We start from the raw sequence: 20,454 nt of genomic DNA on the forward strand, positions 1-20,454 counted from the left end.
ATTAAATATAATGTAAGAAAACATTATTTAAAGAATAATCTTTATTCTTTAATGAATAAATTTAATTATTCATTAAAGAATAAAGATTATTCTTTAAATATGTTTTCTATTTAAAGAATAATCTTTATTATTTAAATAATATGTTTTCTTACATTATATTCATGAGATTTTATCCAGCATAAATCCATGATGTTGCATGATTTCTGCATTTTGACTGAAGGTAATCTTTCATTTTTTCTCTTTTCAGGGCTTATCTTGAGTATGCAGTTTTTGATGTTTAACAAGGTTTGAACTCCTGTTGAAGGCTTTATTACATTCCGTACATTTGAATGGTTTCTCTCCTGTATGAATTATTTGGTGTCGAATAAGAGAGGAGCTCCGGTTGAAGGATTTTCCACAGTTAACACATTCATAGGAATTATTTCTAAAGTGGACTGTTGGATTATTATTGTCTTCACTTTTACAGAAGGCCTTTTGACTTTTATTGCTTGTGCAGGCCTTTGCTTCAGTGTGAAGTTTTTGATGCTTAGTAAGATTTGTACGTCGGTTGAAGAATCTTCCACATTCACTGCATTTATAGGGTTTCTCTCCTGTGTGAATGATCTGATGTCGAATAAGGGATGAACTTCGGCAGAAGGCTTTCCCACATTGATAACATTCATAGAAATTCATTGTAGTATGACTTTTTTGGTGTTGAATATCTGTACTCAGGCTGAAGTCATTCCCATATTCATCATATTCTGAATGTTGCTTACCTACTGAGTCTAAATTAAATTTGAAATGAGTTTTCAACTTATCACATTTTGGAGACCCCTCACATTTTCGAATTCCCTGTTGTATAGCACAAATTGAGCTAAGTGAATTAATATCAAAGCTTTTCTTATTTTCACTACATTCAAAATCTTCCTCCTCAGTGTAGATTGTTTCAGGAAATTCTTGCGGCAAATCTATGTCCTGTTTTTTCTGGTTCCTATATAACCAATCCTCATCTTTCCAGACATCTGAGGAAGGGTGTCCACTTTTGGTAAGCCTTGTCATAATCACTCCATGGGATGTTTCTTCTCCAGAAATACTCTGCATGTCTAAAGAGAAATAAAAACTGCCATGAACTATAAGGGAAACTGCTTAATTAGGAAATGGAGGTTGAACTGTATAAGGTATATGTATATATCACGGGTCTTAAATACAGAATGGAAATGCGAGGCAAGGCTAGAGAAAAGATGTATAAAAGAAATAAATGGTACAAAAAAGTTAAAAGGAGGTTAGTAAATAAAATAGGAGAGGTATTTGGGAATATTAAACTTCACAGGGCTCAAGTAAAATATTGTTAAATGAATGGGATGGCATATCACATCATAATTCAAGTTATCACTGGTTACTAACTAGTGTGTAAAGACTCTGCCTAATATTTTTTCTTCAGCATCTTGTTTATCCCAAGCTGTTTACCAATAATAAATATTCCTTTCTATAAAATATCAATTTAATCATAATTTTAAGAACATGTCTGTATTCCCAGGCACCACAGCTTGACAAGCTAAAAAGAAACTTGCAATCATAGTGCCCCTGTTTTCCATACAGCTGCAACTACTCCCTACATATAACAAAGACAAAAAGAACTCTAATATAAGGCAGCAGGAAATCCTTGTTCTGGCCTCAAAATAACTCCCGATTCTAACATTAGTGCTTTGGTACTTTTCTACTGTACTTCCTAGAACTCAAAACTTTACCTGTTCTGATTAAGACTGGGTTCTCTTCCTTTCACCTGTCCTCATTTGTTTTATTTAATAATGTTCCACATCCTTTCTCAAAATTCCTCTCACTTAGCTTCTATATACTCACTATACTATATATTCTAGTGATTTTAAAAAAATTAAATCTCGCTGACTTCTTTTTCCTTGTAACTTCAAGTATGCCTAATAATTTTATTCTCCAACATTTATTGGTGACCAAATCACGTCAGCTTTGCACTCACATATATTACCGTCCCTTGTTTTCATCACTCTCCAGGACATCTCCACTTGACTATCATAGTCTTCTAAACAAATGAGAGACTGAAGTTATCTTCCATGGTGAAAGAACTTCCTTCGATGTCTTCATTTTTGTTTGAGTCAATGCTTTTCTAATCTTTATACTGGAGTCCATAAAAAAAAAACTTGAATAACCATTGTCCTTCATCTCTCAAATCAAGTATGTGCTTTTGTTCTATTGTTTTATAAAATTTCCTGCCTCTGTCTCACCAGTGTACACTGGGTGTGTGGGGGCAGACAGCTTGTCCCTTTAATTCATAAGTCTTCAGAGAAAGAAATATCTTTCAAACCTGGACCTAATGTAGATTATGAGATCCTAGACTTCAACCTTGATGCCATAATAGGTAAGACTCTTGGGGTCTTAGGAGAGAGTAAATATATTTTGCAAGGGGGAAGAACATAGATATTTTGTAGCCAGAGGACAGATTATGGTAGATCAAAATGGATGCACATCCTTTGCCACGATCCTCATACAGAAATAGAGTTTATTCTGCTTCTCCTTGAATCTGGGCTGATCCTATGATTGCTGAGCCAATAGAATGTGGCAGAAATGATACTGTTCTGGATCTAGCCTTTAAGGTGATAGCTTCTGATTTCTCTCAGGATGTCGCCTCTTAGAACCCAGCCACCTTGCTGTGAGAAGCCCAAGCCTCAAAGAAATGCCACATGTAGCTGCTCTGGTCCATAAGAACAGTTAATTGTGTCCCTTGTAGGGACATGGATGAACCTGGAAACCATCATTCTCAGCAAAATGACACAAGAACAGAAAACCAAACACCACATGTTCTCACTCATAGGCGGGTGTTGAACAATGAGAACACATGGGCACAGGGAGGGGAGCGTCACACACTTGGGTCTGTTGGGGGGTCTGGGGGGGACAGTGAGGGGCAGGGAGATGGGGAGGGATAACACTGGCAGAAATGCCTGATGTAGGTGATGGGGGGAATGGAGACAGTAAACCACCATGGCATGTGTATACCTATGCAACAGTCCTGCAAGATCTGCACATGTACCTCAGAACTTAAAGCACCATTTAAAAAAAAAGCAGTTAAGTTCCAAGGAACAGCCAGCATTCCACCCATGTGACGTGCCATCTTGGACATTCCATTCCATTTGAGCCCTGGAACACTGCATTACCAGCTAATATCATATAGAACATGAGAACTCCTTAGTCAACTCACAGAATTTGAGAATTAATAAAATGATTGCTCTTTTAAGTCACTATGTTTTGGGTAATCTGTTAAAAGCAACAGATAGCCAAAAACAGTGTTCTAGTAGTATTTATGTAATAGCAGAATTTCCAGTTGTATTTGCCCAAGTAAATCTTTTTTACTCATGTCTGTGCAACTCATTTTTTCCATATAACTTCAATTTTTTTTTTTTTGAGACAGTCTCGCTCTGTTGCCAGGCGCTAGGCTGGAGTGCAGTGGCGCCATCACGGCTCACTGCAACCTCTGCCTTCCCAGGTTCAAGCAATTCTCCTGCCTCAGCCTCCTGTGTAGCTGGGACTACAGGTGTGTGCCACCATGTCCAGCTAATTTTTGTCACCATGTTGGCCAGGATGATCTGAATCTCTTGACCTTGTGATCCGCCCGCCTCGGCCTCTCAAAGTGCTGGGATTACAGGCATGAGCCACCGCACCCGGCCTTTTTTCTTTCTTTCTTTTTTTAGAGACAGTGTCATGCTCTGTTGCCCAGGATAGGGTGCAGTGATGCAATCACAGCTCACCGCAGCCTCCAACTCCTGAAACTCAAGCAATCCTCCAAGCAGCTACCATTGTAGGTATGCACCACCATGCACAGCTTATTGTTTGTAGAGATGGAGTCTTGCCATGGTGCCCAGTCTGGTCTTGAATTCCTGGCTTCAAGAAATGTTCCTGCGCTGGCAAAGTCTACATTATGATGGAGACTATGACATAGATTTTGTGGGCATCTTTAATCTACTACAATCCATTAACTATTTGAGAAAATAAGTTACACTTACTGAAGTAAATTCCAGATTAATTTATTATGCTTAGATATAGATGAAATTAGAATATAATCAGAAAATGTTTGCTAGCTTTAGGATGGAAAACCATGTACAAAATGATGAGATATAAAACAATGGGGAAATATACAGTTAACACAAATTTTAAAAATGTGTGGCATACACCATGAATAAAAGTAAAAAACAAAACTCTGAGATATCTCATTTGCACACTATGATCCATAAAATTCATATAAGATGTTAATATAGTAATTAAAAACCCCTACAGCTTTAATCAATAAAGGACATAAAGAGCCATTTACTAAATGACAACCAAAAAAATAATTCTTACCTTTCTTATCTTATATCTATTCATCCATCCTTTCTTTTTCTGATTCCTATATGCACCAAGGGCTAAGATGTAAAGGTAGGGTAAACACAAACATTATGCCTACCCTCAAGGAACATACAGCCTAGTGTGGGAGACAAATATTCACAGAGATACATGTAAAATATAATTATGATAACTGGTAAAAGGAGAATAAGGTGCTGTGCAAGTGTACAACAGAAAAAAACTGAGTCAGGAAAGACTTCCTTAAGGAAATGTGGACTTATTTGGGATCTGAGGAATAAGAGTCAATTAGGTAAAGAACAGGGAGAAGAGCATTCTATGTAAAAAGCATGTACAGAGGTCCTGTGATGGGAGACTGCAAGCCACATTCAAGGGACAACCAGAATGTGTTCCCTTAGAATCATCTTTTCTCTACTGCACCCCAACACCTGTCAGAGTGCTTAGGACACAGTATATAGATGCTTAATATGTATTTGATGTTGATTTGCTGAAAGCAGATAGGTATGGCCTGAGTACAAAAAGTGAGGGGAGGATGTGGTGCAAGATGAGATTGGAGAAGTAGGCAGGAAATAGAATGTTGTGAAATAAACAATACTGAAATCAATATAGTATTTAAAAATTGCAGATCACAAAATCTTATCTCTTTGGTTGCAGTATGGTTCAAAGATTGGAGTTGGGGCAAAAATAACAGAGCTAAGAAGTATGCCAAGGTGGTGGTTCAGGTGAGAGATGATGCTACCTGGACTAACATAGCAGCACTGCAGATGGACAAAAGTGGAGACATTCACAAAGTAACAGAAAAGTAAAACAGAAACAAACATTACAGAGGTAAAGGAGAAGAAGTTGTGTCAAGAATAGTTAAAGTGTATCTTGTGTAACTAGGTAGATGGCAGTGTCATTGAATCGGGGAATAACAGAAGAGTAGAAAGGGGGAAAAATATCAGACTTTGGTTTCATGGAATTTAAGGCATCTTTAAGATATCCCAGAGAAATATCATGGCATATCTAAACCTCCAAAGAAAAAGTCTGAGGTAAGGATATACATCTGTAAATCCCCTATATATGTAAGATAATTTAAGTTCAGTTGTGGTTGTAACAAACTAGGGAAGAAAAGAGCAAGAAGAGAAGAAAAAATGAGATTAAATGTTGAGAAACTCTGAAATTTATTGGAAAGCTAGAGAAAGCTAAGTCTGCAAAAAATAGAGATAGAATAGCCAAACAAAGAAGAAAATCAGAAGTATTACGAGAACCTAAAAATATTTTAAGAAAGAAGTACAGTTAACAGTGTAACTTGCTGTTGAGAATGCAAGTGAGATAAGGAAGTTCTCTAAAATATCTATAGGAATTAGCTACATGAAGTCATTAAAGACTTTAGCAACAGCTGTTTCAGATGAATGTCAGGATAAGAGCTAAACTGGAATGTAGAATAAGAGGTGAGGAAATGAGAAAAACAGGCATAAAGTACTTTGAGAAGTTTGGCTACAAAGAAGAGGTAAGAAAGACAGTAATGGCTACAAAGAAGAGGTAAGGAAGACAGTAATAGCTAGAAGAGGATGTAGGGTTGAAAGAAAACTTTTAAAAATTGGAACGTCCATGCTCATGGTTAGGAAGAATTAATATCATGAAAATGGCCATACTGCCCAAAGCAATCTATAGATTCAACGCTATCCCCATCAAGCTACCAATGACCTTCATCACAGAACTGGAAAAAACCACTTTAAACTTCATATGGAATCACAAAAGAGCCTGCATAGCCAAGACAATCCTAAGCAAAAATAACAAAACCGGAGGCATCACACTGCCGGACTTCAAACTATACTACAAGGCTACAGTAATCAAAACAGCATAGTACTGGAACCAAAACAGATACATAGATCAATGGAACAGAACAGAGGCCCCAGAAGCAACACCACACATCCACAAATCCACAACCATCTGATCTTTGACAAACCTCACAAAAACGAGCAATGGGGAAAAGACTCCATGTTTAATAAATGGTGTTGGGAAAACTGGCTAGCAATGTGCAGAAAGCAGAAACTGGACCCCTTCCTGTCACCTTACACTAAAATTAACTCCAGATGGATTAAAGATTTAAACATAAAACCTAACACCATAAAAACACTAGAAGAACACATAGGCAAAACCATCCAGGACATAGGCATAGGCAAGGACTTCATGACTAAAACACCAAAAGCAATGGCAACAAAAGCCAAGATAGACAAATGGGATCTAATTAAAATTCAGAGCTTCTGTACAGCAAAAGAAACCATCACTAGAGCAAACCAGCAACCAACAGAATGGGAAAAAATTTTTGCAATCTACCCATCTGACAAAAGGCTAATATCCAGAATCTACAAAGAACTAAAACAGATATACAAGAAAAAACCAAACAACCTCATTCAAAAGTGGGTGAAGGATATGAACAGACACTTTTCAAAAGAAGACTTATATGAGGTCAACAAACATATGAAAAAATGCTCATCATCACTGGTCATTAGAGAAATGCAAATCAAAACCACATTGAGATACCATGTCATGCCAGTTAGAATGACCATCCTTAAAAAATCTGGAGACAACAGATGCTGGAGAGGATGTGGAGAAATAGGAACACTCCTACACAGTTCAACAGGAGTGTAAATTAGTTCAACCATTGTGGAAGAGAGTGTGGCAATTTCTCAAGGATCTAGAAATAGAAATTCAATTTGACCCAGCAATCCCATTACTGGGTATATACCCAAAGAACTATAAATCATTCTACTATAAAGACACATGCACATGTATGTTCACTGCCGCCCTGTGTACAATAGCAAAGACCTGGAACCAACCCAAATGCCCATCAATGATAGACTGGACAAAGAAAATGTGGTACATATACACCATGAAACACAACATAGCCATAAAAAATGATGAGTTCTTGTCCTTTGTAGGGACCTGGATGAATCTGGAAGCCATCATTTTCAGCAAACTGACACAAGAACAGAAAACCAAACACTGCATGTTCTCACTCATAGGTGGGTGTTAAACAATGAGAACATGTGGATTCAGGGAGAAGAACATCACACACTGGGGGCAGTTTGTGGGGGGGGTAGGGGAGGGACAGTGGGTGGTGAGGAGGGTGGGGAGGGATAACATGGGGAGAAATGGGAGAAATGCTGGATATAGTATATACCTAAAGTAAAACAAAAATAAACATTTTTTTAAAAATTGGTAATGACCAGAAAAAGGTTAAAAAGCTGATGGAAAGATGAGACAGAAATGGTGAAAATGTAAACGAGAAAAGACAGGGAGAAGTGAGGTCCAAAGCACAATGGGGGTGGGGACAGAGGGTATTTATCTTAGAAAGGAAGAAAAGAGTAATTTGTCTTTCAAATTAATAAAGAATTCAGGTACATAATACCCAGTGTTTGATATGATGATAATAAAGAGATAATAATACTCTATTATTAGTGAGAGTATGAATTGGTATAATCTTTCTGTAGACAATTTGGCAAAACATAACAAGACAACTAAACGCATTTATACTCTTTAATGTCAAGCTCCTCTTCTAATAGGGTATCCTATGGAAGTTATCAGACATGCCTGAAAAATTGGCAACAGCCTAAAAGTCTAACAGTGGGGGGGGCGGGGAGATGGTTAAATATATTATGATAAAATAGAATATTATATGGGAATTAGAAACCACATATTCAAAGATTATTTAGTGAAATAGGTAATCACTCATGATGGCATTTTAGGTGAAAAGAGCAGGATATAAAATGACATATTCCTGATGACTTTTGGAAAAATTTTCAAAACTGTTCCACAATTTCAGAAAAGAAATCTTCAGAAACCACAGAGATACAACGTTACAAAGAAAGAAAATGGCTTAAAAAAAATTAATACTGCATAGCTCTGGAGAGTGAAGTAATGGGCAAATTATATTCCTTGTTTTATTTCTCTATACTTACTAGAACTTATATTAATCTCACAATAATTTTCTCTTATAAAGTATTAACAAGAATGAAGAATAAAAAAGTGATGAAAATAGGGAGTTAAGGCAAAAGTTAAGAAGTTCTCCAGGTGGAAACTGAAGAGGGAGTATCACTTGAGCTCAAGAGTTTGAGGCCAGCCTGGGCAACAGTGAGAACTCTGTTTCCAGAAAACAAAGTAAGTGATATAGGTTAAAAAAAAAAAAAAAAGGAAAAATGGAAGATTACTAGAAATCACTCTAGTATAAAGTCGATTTACTTTCTTTAAAATACAGAATAATATTCAACGTTAGGTTGGCTAATATTCATTGATGTAGCACTTACCATAGACCACATACTGTTCTAAGTGTGTTAGGCACACCAACTCATTTAGTACTCACAGTAACCGGAAGGTAGGTACTATTATTACTCTATGTTACAGATGAGGTAACTGGCACAAAGGTTCTCTCAGGTCACACAGCTTTAAGTGTCTGTGGTCCTATCCTTAACCTTATGTGACTATTTTACCACATAAGAAAAAGAACCTGTGAACGAAAGGCAATGATGTGCTTTTCCCCTCAAAGTGTAGGTTTTGCTATCTCCTTCCCAACTAACAATTCAAAGATTAGGTTGCACATTATCTGTATGTTTAAGAAAGAGAGACCTCTTATTATGGCCTCATATCTACCTGATTCTTACCAGAAATAGTCTTCCTTGATATTTCTTTCTCCGTTATCCATCTTTTCTTCTTCTTTGTCAACTCAAGGCTCTCAACTGGTTTGGAAAGTAGATGTGCTGTTCATGGAGAAAATAAAAAGAACAACAACTAACATACATAACAGTTCAGACATTTTTATAGGGAAGATAATTCTAACTAAACACAGTAATCTAAGCTGCTGAAGGGTAAGGCCAGAAGAGCACCATGGACTTGTGTTTCTCTGGCTCAATATCAGAAAGAACTTCAACCAGATAAGAGTCAGAAAATCTGCTACTGTGTCCAAAGGACATTAGCAAGCCTGAACCCAGACCCAAAAGTGAACTTAGCCACTTCAGCAGTCCTATAGCTTTTAGCAGTAAGAAGAGACTACTAAATGGACAGATTAGGTAAACATATAGAAACCACCTTTACGCAACGAATTCACGTTCCTAAAGTTTTCCAGCATCACATCCCTGTACAGGTTCTTTACAGCAGAGTCCAGTTGCCCCCACTCTTCCTTGCTGAATTCCACAACCACATCTTTGAATGTCACTGGTTCCTAAAACATTAAGTTCCTTTTTAATCAAAGGTGTCACTCCCCAAAACACTACCAGAGGAGGAATGGGTTTGAAGGAATAGGGTAGGAGCCAGAATACACAAGGAATTGATAGGACAATGTTTTAGTTTCTAAGTGATGAAAATCAAATTGTATTAAGGGCCAATCAAATTGGCATTATATATACTCTGTGAGGGCTGCAAAAAAAAAGTGAAGTGCAGTCCTTATTCCAGAGTAGCTTACATTATGGTTGTGGGAGAGAAAAACAACTGAAATAACTGTCAAACAAAAAATTATTATGCTGTACAAATAATTTACATAAAAGGAGTTGAGAACAGGAAGAGTTTGCGGTAGTTCTGAGGAAAATTTGTTATGAAAATTTAGGATCTGCTGGGAGGAGAGGTAGAGCATTTTCTTTGAGAAATGCTGCCTACTAACTCTTATCATTTGGGACTCACAGTTTAACGTCACTCATCAAATAGGCAAGATTGCCTGACTGCCCAAAGTATCCTCCCTACTAATCAGTTACAATTGTTTATTTTCTGTGTAATAATTATTACTATTTACAATTATCTTATTTGGCTTGTATTTGCCTGTATACCTCTACTAGAATGTGATTTTCACAAGGGTGGAATTTCATTTTATCAATCTTATTTTCAACCCTCATAAAAGTATTTGGCATACTATGCACTACATAAAATATTGGCTAATGAATTAATTCCCACCTGTATCATACCATCAATTATTCCACTGTCTCTCCAGCATCTCAACCTTGTCTTTATTGGCACTTTCAATCACACTGAAATTATATAAACATCTTCCTTTCCTCTCCTTCAAGCCAGTCTTTATGAGTAAGTTGTCTGCTTTCTCACCTCCTCTTTCCTCAACACACCACAATCTGGCTTAGATTCCTGTGCATTTTAGTATCACCACAATAAGTGAATAGACACTACTTGGGCTGTATTATCTTGACCTTTTAAAGCATTTTTCCCTTAAATATTCTCATCCCTTGGCCTCAATGATGTCCCATTTCCCGAGTTTTCTCCTACATCTTTGGTCCTGTCTTTTTAGTATGCTTTGAGGTTTCTTCTACTTTGCCTAGTAAGTGACACTGCTCTAGAGTCTACTCTTGAGCCTTAATTCTCAACATTTTCTGAGTAGACTCTACATCTATAGCTTCTACAGATAAAACAGAAACTATATTTTTGAGGGAACAGATACACAGAGAGTATCTGGCTAAGAGCGTATCACCAACAGGTCCAATGTCCTGTAGGAAAATAAAAGTCTCATGTCCTTGGATGGAACCATGTTTGGCAAAAGTTCAAAAGTCAAAAAAGTGAAGGCAGGTAATACTAAAAACAAGCATATATGTTCAGTAAGGACTAGAATCTTAATTCACCTGTGGTTTGCCAGTTTGTGAGTCAGCTTTCATTTTATCCTTGATGCTCCCCTTCTGGGGCACAGAGTCCTTGCAGGGTGTATCTGAAGAAGATGAAGGAAAATATTAGGGAGACAAGTTTTGCCCTGGAGCAACCTCTAATAATTATAGTTGTTTTAATGTGATATTCACAGGAATTATCCATAGAACTTTGAAAAAATAAGGTCAGGCACTACCGCCAGTCACAATCTTCAAAGGTCAGGCCTATCTTTTAAAAAATTTTTAATGTGATTCTGATATGCTACCAGGGCTTGAGATCTATTGAATCAGAAAGAGGGACAAAATAATATTTTCAGACCTCATCTACGGTTATAGCAGATTCTAAAAAATAACTAATTCCGTCATAACTAAAGCCTCACTATAGCTTAGCCATCACAGGCTGTAATTCTACTTGGAACTAATAATATTTTATCCAACCAATCCCTTCCTCAAACATACCATAGAGAATTCTGTTCAAGGATTATTTTCCTGTAAGTTGCTCTGTGCTTACTATACATAGACTTAAACAACCTGTCCACCTTGAACTGTTGCTTTTTTCAAGACATAAAATTCTGAAGGAGAACCAATTCTCTTATCCAGCCATTCAGTGAGAAGTTTATCCAAGGGCCACTCTGGAAGATTCATGAGTTATATTAGTAATCCTCAAGTGCCAGACTATGGACTAATACTGGTCTGTGATGAAGTTTTCACTGATTCAGGGTGAAATAAAAAGAGTAGAAACAATGTAATAAGTTTGGTATAACATTACATTTATTCAAGATAAGGGACTTTCTTTGATATTAAATGTTTTCTAATGTGTTAATTATTGATTTAAAAAATGTTTTTACTTAAAAGGAGTTGGCAAATCTATATCGTCTCCACTTGCATTTTTAAAAACTTTTAGTGACCTTTGAAACCCCCCCAAAATCTTAGAACCATGCAGCATTATAATAGTAAGCATTAATTCTCCATTATAAATGTATAATTGGATTCAATGATAATGTAAACAACTGCATGGGGCTTCTTAAAACACATCAGGGCAGGTGTGGTAGCTCACACCTGTAATCCCAACACTTTGAGAGGCCATGGTGGGAGGAATGCTTGAGCCTAGCATATAAGACCAGTCTAAGCAACATAGGGAGAGACCCCTTCTCTGCAAATAATAATACTGAATTAGCCAGGTGTTGGAGTGTGTGCCTGTGGTCCCATCTACTTGGGAGGCTGAGGCAGGAGGAGGTGGAGGCTGCAGTGAGTGGTGATCGCACCACCACACTCCAGCCCTGGTGACAGAAGGAGACTCTGTATAAATAAAAACAAACAAAAATCCAAATTTCTCAGCAACATACCATGTGAATGTTGCAAAGATTGTGGTCCGTTAACCTTTTATTTATTTATTTATTTTAAGAGACATGGTCTCGCTTAGTCCAGGCTGGCGTGCAGTGTGGTGCGATTATACCTCACTACAATCTCAAACTCCTGGACTCAACCAATCCTCCTGCCTCAGCCTCCTGAATAGCAAAGGCTACAAGCACATGCCACCATGCTTGGATAATTTTTTTTTTCTTTTTTTAGAGACAGGGTGTTGCAATGCTGACTAGACTGGTCTTACTCCTGGCCTCAAGTGATCCTCCTGCCTTAGCCTCCCAAAGAGTTGGGATTACAAGTGTGAGCTTGGCCCTAATATCTGTTAACTTTATTCAGGTCTGTAACACTTTGTGGAATGTCGATCTGCTCAATTCCATAATCTTTAGGACAGTCAATACAATACTGTTTCTTGTTCTTGACATTCTTGGAAATATTTGAGGTATCTTCGAAAGGTACAAATACCTCCAAGCAGCTATCCTCTTATTTATTGCTCTCTGAAGATCCTTTTCTTCCCTTACTTCTTCCCTGCTGACCTGCCCTTCTTGAACTCTTACATTGTGTTTTCTGAGGACCTCATTCCATTAAAAAAAAAATCTACATAGTCTCAAGTTCTTTATAGTCTCTTCCTTCTCCCTTATCTAAATGGATCTTGGCATCATCAAAGGGACCTTTTTGCATCCTCTAAACACTGTGATCTTGGAAATTGTTCTGATATACTTGTACCTCCCTTGCACTTCCTTGTATTTTCTCTCATGCAAAAATATTTCTTACTGGTTTATGCCATTTAGCTGTACTGTTCTTGATGTTGGAATGTATTAAGCTATTGCACATTAATTTTTTTCAACACATATTTACTATCTCCTATGTGAGATACACAAATACCCACCCTCAGAGAGTCTAGTGTATTGTGAATGACCAACACTAAAGTAATTGTACTAGGCTAATAAAAACTTTGGTTACTTGGTTCACTTGTTGCTTTCCACTCCAAATCCTGACAGTCTTTCAATAGGTAACTTCAACACTGGCACAGACAACCCTTCCAGCAACCCAGACTGATAAACCTTTGACTTTCTTATTTCTAATAACAATCAGCAACCAATCTACTTCCTTGTTTATACCCTGGTATTTATTACTTAGAACTATCCTACCATGAGAATAAACTTGGATAAATCAATTGGAAAATATATCTTCCTATCCTTTCAATTTTCACATCCTTGCTTTTTGTATATTCTCCAACTTTTATCAGAGTCCCACTACACTAAATTAATTCTTTAATTTTCTCCCATTCTATCATGCCTCTCATGAAATCACTTCATTCTCTTTGAAACTTAGACTTTAAGTTTAAAACAAGGTAAAATTCACATAATGTAAAATTCACCATATTAGCTATTTTAAAGCATACGATTCAGTGGCTTTTAATACATTCATAATGTTGTGCAATGATCATCACTATCTAATTCCAGAACATTTTCATTACCAAGAAAGAGCCCCATATTCATTTAGGAGTCACTCCCGTATACTCACTTTCCTCATACTGTCTTTATGAATTTGGCTATTCTGGACATTCCACATAAATTGAATCATAGAGTATGTGACTTTTTGTGTCTAACTTCTCTCACTTAGCATGTTTTGGAGGTCCATCTGTGTGTGTGTGTGTGTGTGTGTGTGTGTGTGTGTGTTTGAGATGGAGTCTTGCTGTCATCCAGGCTGGAGTGCAGTGGCATGATCTCAGCTGACTGCAACCTCTGCCTCCTGGGTTCAAGTGATTCTTGCCTCAGCCTTCTGAGTAGCTGGGACTACAGGCACGTGCCACCACACCTGGTTAATTTTTTGTATTTTTAGTAGAGACCGGGTTTCACCATGTTAGCCAGGATGGTCTCAATCTCCTGACCTTGTAATCTGCCCGCTTTGGCCTCCCAAAGTGCTGGGATTACAGGTGCAAGCCACCGCACCTGGCCCTTGTTTCTACTTTTTAATGTGAATATGGGTCTTCAGTTCTCTGGGGTATATGGTAATTCTATGTTTAATTTTTTGAGGAACCACCAAACTGTTTTTCACAGTGGCTGAAAATTGTATATTCCCAATAATATACAATTCCAAACAATTCTTCCATATCCTAGCTAACCTCATTCTTTTTCCTTTTTTTGTAATTTATTATAGCCATCCTAGTGGGTATCATTACAGTTCTGAGTTGCAATTCTCTAACGACTAATGATGCTGAACATTTATTCCTATACTATTAGGGCATTTGTATATCTTCTTTGGAGAAATATCCATTCAAGCCTTTTGTCCATTTAAAAAACTGCGTTGCTTATCAAGTCATCAAATTGTAAGAGTTCTTTATATTTTCCCGATATTAGACCCTTATCAGATATGATTTTCAAGATATTTTTTCTTATTCTGTAGGTTTTTCACTGCTTTGATGTCTTTTGATGCACAAAAGTGTTTAATTTTGATAGTCTAATTTATCTACTTTTTCTTTTGTTGCTTGTATTTTTGGTGTCATAGCTAAGCATTGATTACCAAATTTAAGGTGATGAGTTATTCCTGTATTTTCTTCTCAGAATTTTATGATTTTAGCTCTTATATTTAGACAATTGACCCATTTTGAGTTCATTTTTTGTACATAATATGAGGTAAGGCCCCTACTCCAATCTTTTGAATATGGAAACCAAGTGGTCCCAGCAACATTTTTTGAAAAACTATTATTTTCTAATTTAATGTCTTGGCACCCTTGTCAAAAATTAATTGGACATGATGTATGAGTTTATTTCTGGACTCGCAATTCTATTCCAGTACCACATAGCTTTCATTATTGCGGTTTTTTAGTGAGTTTTGAAATAGAGAAGTATACACTCTAAAACTATATTCTTTATGAAGGCAGTTAGACTATTTTGGGTCCTTTCCAATTCTATATGAGTATCAGGATCAGCTTGTCCATTTCTGCCAAAAAAAAAAAAAAAAAAAAAAAAAAAAGGCAGCTGGGATTTTGATAGGGATTGCATTTGAATCTGTAGATTGCTTTTGGGGAGTATTATCATCTTTAGAATATTAAGTTTTCTAATACATGAACACAGGATTTACTTTGGTCTTTTATTTAAACAATTGTTTGTAGTTTTCAGCAGACAAGTCCAATACCTCTGATTTTTTTTCACATTTTATAAATGAAATTATTTTCTTGGTTTCTTTTTAAGTTTGTTCATTGCTATAGAGACATCATCTATTTTTGTTGATCTTGTATCCTGCAACTTTGAATTTATTAGGTCTAGTAGTTTTTTACTGGGTTCTTTAGAATTTTGGTTATATAAGAGTATATCATCTGCCAATAGAGATAGTTTTACTTCTTCCTTTCCATAGCTAGAACCTTTAGTATGACATTGAATATAAGTGGCAAGAATGGACATTCTTGTCTTGTTCCTGATTCTAAGAACAAAGCTTTCACTTTTCATCAAGTTCATCAAGTACAACATTAACTGTGGGTTTTTCCTAAGTGCCCTTTGTCAGGTTGAGTGAGCTCACTTCTAGTCCTATTTTTTTTTTTTTTTTTTGATCATAAAAGGGCATTGGATTTTGTCAGATGCTTTTTCTGCATCAATTGAGATAATCTTCTAATTTTCCCTTTTCACTGTATTAATATGATGTATTAATATGACACTGATATATTTTCATTGGTTGAACCATACTTGCATTTCTGGGATAAATTCCGCTAAGTCATTTTATATAATCCTCTTAAAATGCTGTTGGATTTGGTTTGCTATTTTCTTTTCTTGCGATGCCTTTGTCTGGCTTTGGCATCAGATTAATACTTGCCTCACAGGATAAGTTAGTAAGTATTCCTCCCATTTTTTGAAAGAGTTTGAGAATACTGGTGTTAATTCTTCAAAAGTTTAGTAGAATTCACCAGTGAAGCCATATCATCTTTGAGTTTTCTTTGTTGAAAGTTTACAAATAACTAATTCAGTCTTTTGTTATTGGTGAGTTGAGTTCAGATTTTCTATTTCTTCTCAGTCAGTTTTGGTCCTTTTGTGTTTTTGGAATTTGTGGATTTCATCTAAGTGCATCTAATTTGTTGGCATTTAATTGTTCATAGTATTCTATGAGCACTTTCATAGGCCAGTAGTAATGCCCCCACTTTTCCTGATTTTAGTAATTTGAGTCCTTTTTTTCCTGATCAGTGTAGCTAAACCTTTGTCAGTTTTACTGATCTTTTTAAAGTACCAACTTTAGTTTTGTTGGTTCTATTATTTTGTGTTCTCCACACCATTTATCTTTGCTCTAATATTTATTTACGTACTTCATCATCTTGCTTTTAGTTTTTTTTTTTCTAGTTCCTTCAGGTGGAGGGTTATTTGAGATCTTTTTTAATGTAGGCATTTATAGCCATAATTTAAGCCATGCCTTATGACATACTGTATGTCATAAGTTTTGATATGTTGTATTTTTGTTTCCATTTCTCAAAATATCTTTTCATTTCCCTTGTGCTTTCCTTTTTGGCCCATTGTTTATGCGACTTTTAATTTCCACTTATCTGTGAATTATCCTGATCTCCTTCTGTTACTGATTTCTAATTCTGCTGTTGTTGGAAAAGATACTTTATAGAATATCAATCTACTTAAATGTACTGAAACTTGTTTTTTAGCCTAACATTTGGTCTATCCTGGAGACTATTCCATATATACTTGAAAACATATCTTCTGTTGTTTTTTGGGTAGAACACTTTGTATATTTGTTAGTTCAAGCCAGTTTATAGTGTTTCTCAAGTCTTCTATTTCCTTTTCAATCTTTTTTCTAGTATTTCTATCTGTTAATAAAAGTGAAATCTCCAATTGTTATTCTTGAGCTATTTCTCTTTCACTTCTGTATTTGCTTCATATATTTTGAGGCTCTGACTGTTGTAGTTATTGCTCATTTATTAACCTTTGAACTAATTTTGTAAAGTCTATATTCTATGTTGTGTGTAGTGTGTACCTGCATGAATCTCTGTTCCTTCAGCTTAGTGGTCAGCTTGTGACTCCACAGAGGTTTTCTTAAATGCCTTGAAACATAAAAACAAAATCAAAAACAAAAGCCATCACCTGGTCTCTGCAGATGCATTGTGTGTGTTAGGGCACACTCAACACTCAGTTTTAACTCTACCTTAGTCTTCACTTCCTGTATAGCACCTGAAGGTCAGCTAGAGATGAGGCGTAGCACTTTCTTAGGTCTTTCTGAACATGTCACCAAGCTTCCAGATTTTCAGATATATGTGGGAGCTTTCAAAATCCCTTATTCCTTCAAAGCATATCATTCTCCAGCCTTTCCTCCTAATCTTTTTGGTTAGTTCTACATCTCAACTGTTATTTATTATCTAAGACAGCAGTAGCTAATACATTTCCATGTTTTTGACAAATGCACCCCAGGTAGCCACCTCAGTCCTGAGTGATTTGAGTTAGGTAAAAGAAGGGCAAGACCTATGAGCAGGTTTTTCAGAAAGCCACCAGACAAATCAAAGAAACCACCAAAAGCCTTTCTTCAGTTTTATATTACCCTGCAACCTCTCATTTTCCTTTTCTACTAGATTTCTCAAGAATAGTCTATAATCATGATCACATTCCCACCTCATGCCTATTTTTTTTTTAATCCACATGGTGGGCAGAATAGCAGCCCCCAAAGATATCCATGTCTTAGTCCTTGGATACATGGCAAGAGTGACTCTGCAGATGTGATTAAAGTCAAGGTCCTTAAGATGAGAGAGATCATTTTGAGCTATCTGTGTGATCACAACCTAATCACATGAATCCTGAAAAGTGAGGAACTTTTCCCAGTATGGTGAAACAGTAAGAAGCACCATGAGTGAGCAAGCACTGTGACAACAGAATAAAGCATCAGAGATGTGGCAGTTTGAAAAGGACCTGGCCTATTGTTGCTAGCTTTGAAGATAGGGGAAGGGGAACATAAGCCCCAGAAAGAAAATGGTTCCACCATTACCTTGATTTTAGCTGAGGGAGACCCATGTTGGATCTCTGATCTACAGACTTGTAGAATACTACATTCATGTTGTTTTAAGCCAACAAGTTTGTGGCAATTTAATATAGTAGCAATAGAAAACTAATACAACTCACTACAGATAAGCACCCCTCAAATCCTCTAAAACTGCTCAAACTAAAGCTTAAAATTCCTCCAAATCAACAATTTCAGTAAATTACTTTTAATATTCATCTTAATAGGACCTTTTTGTTATACCATTGTTGAACATTTACTTCTTGAAAATTTCTCCTTTTTTAACTCAGATACCAATCTTTTCTGATTCTCTGACTTCCTAAATTATTCCTTTCTAGGCTGCTTACCTCGCTTTTCTTTTGCTCATTAAAAAAAAATATTTTTAAAAGACTAACTATAACCACAATATCAACATAATCACTGTCCCCAGTCAATAATTCCTCATCAAATATCCAGTCACGGCCTCATGTCTTATAAGGTCCACACATTCACATGATTTAAAAAACTTAAAAGATATATATCTCTATATCACTTTGCCATACTCCTCCCAATTCCCTTAAAAACTGGACTGTCTTATAGTTCCCCAGTTTGGATTTTACAAAGGGTATTACCATGGTATAGTTTAACATGTTCCACTATCCTCTGCATTTCCTGTAACTGACAGTTACATCTAGACCAGCTCTTAAATATTGATCTCCCTAAGGATTTGTATTTCTCCTACTTCTCTGTTCATACCTATAAGCTTCCAAATCTTCTCTAACCACTAAAGCCATATTATTAACTATATATTGGTTTATTCATTGTGAAAATCTCACAAGGGCCTCAAAAAAACTTACCATATAATTAAAGTATTACACCCTTCTCCCCTTTCCCAAATTCCACTCATGCAGGTCAGTACATGTGAATTTATTTCAAAACGTATCCTTTTTATACGTTTATAGTTCCTCTCAGTTCAAACTCCTATTTTCCCAAAGTTCATTCTCTAACACCTAATCTATCACAATAGTCTCTTAACTGGTTTTCCTATTTTCAGAATCCTCAGACTCTCTCCTTTACATGACATGTCAGCAAACATTTTCTGTAAAGGGCCAGATAACAAATATTTTAGACTTTGCAGACAATACAGTCTCTGCTACAAGTACTCGACTCTGGTCATAGCACAAAAGCAACCATAGACAAAATGTAAATGGACATAGCTGTGTTCCAATAATACTTTATTTTTAAAAAATTTGGCCTGTTTGCCATATTTTACCAACTCCTGCTCTAAATTGATGTCAACGTAATATTTTCAACTGGCAAATCCAGCTGTCTCACTCCCTTATCCAGTCTGTGAGATCTAATTCTCTATTTCTATTACCTACAGAATAAAGTTAAGGCTTCCTAATAGAGTAATATAAACTCCTTCAATATCTGGCACTTGATACCCTCTAACTTCAGAAAAAGATAACTTCTCTTCACATGGAAAGGTCAAGTATTTTACCTCTAATTTTTTTATATTCTTACCTTCATCTTTAAGCATTTCAATCACATTTTCTATGAGGGTCACCACATCTTTACTGTTGTTTGGATGTTGTAAATTCACCCAAGTCCTGACTTCTTCAGGCAGGACTGCCAGGAATTGTTCCAGCACCAGCAGTTCAATGATCTGCTTCTTTGTATGAATCTCTGGTCTCAGCCATTGAACACAGAGCTCCCAGAGTTGGCTCAGGGCTTCATGGGGTCCAGACACTTTCAAATACTGGAAATGTCTGAACTTTTGACGAGATGCCTCAGAGTCCTGTGTCTCCATGACAGGGATGGTTTCCTGCTGCCAAGACAGATCTGCTCTCAGAAAGTCTCTTTGTTCATGTAGAGACAGGTTTTGAGGTTTTGAGATAGCCATCAACTTGCTCAGAGGCTGCATCTTCCTAAATAGTACTCCCACAGTAGTTCAAATCTGCCTTACTAGATTGCAGTAATTCTCAGGCTTGAGCTAAGAACCTGCAAAAAAAAAAAAAAAAAAAAAAAAAAAAGGAATTAACCCACAGGTAACAAACATCTATTAGTATAGCACTAAAACATAAATAATATTCTTAAAATTGCCTAAGAAAAAATACATATCATGGATTCTCCTTCTATTTTTGTTTTTCTTTCTTAGAACTAGAAAATA

General features: G+C 36.4%; 1 protein-coding gene across 1 annotated transcript; it reads right to left on the minus strand.

Annotated features, from left to right (window-relative positions):
• Positions 1-243: 243 nt before the first annotated feature.
• Positions 244-20,208, minus strand: ZNF215 (zinc finger protein 215). Its single transcript, XM_064365607.1, has 5 exons — positions 19,809-20,208; positions 10,944-11,026; positions 9,415-9,547; positions 8,991-9,086; positions 244-1,082 (listed from the first exon to the last, which is right to left on the minus strand). The coding sequence occupies exons 1-5, from the start codon at positions 20,206-20,208 to the stop codon at positions 244-246; spliced, it is 1,551 nt and encodes a 516-aa protein (XP_064221677.1).
• Positions 20,209-20,454: the final 246 nt, after the last annotated feature.

This window comes from Aotus nancymaae, unplaced genomic scaffold (assembly GCF_030222135.1).
Source record: "Aotus nancymaae isolate 86718 unplaced genomic scaffold, 86718_ANA_hifiasm-v0.15.2.pri h1tg000059l, whole genome shotgun sequence".
NCBI lineage: Eukaryota > Metazoa > Chordata > Mammalia > Primates > Aotidae > Aotus > Aotus nancymaae.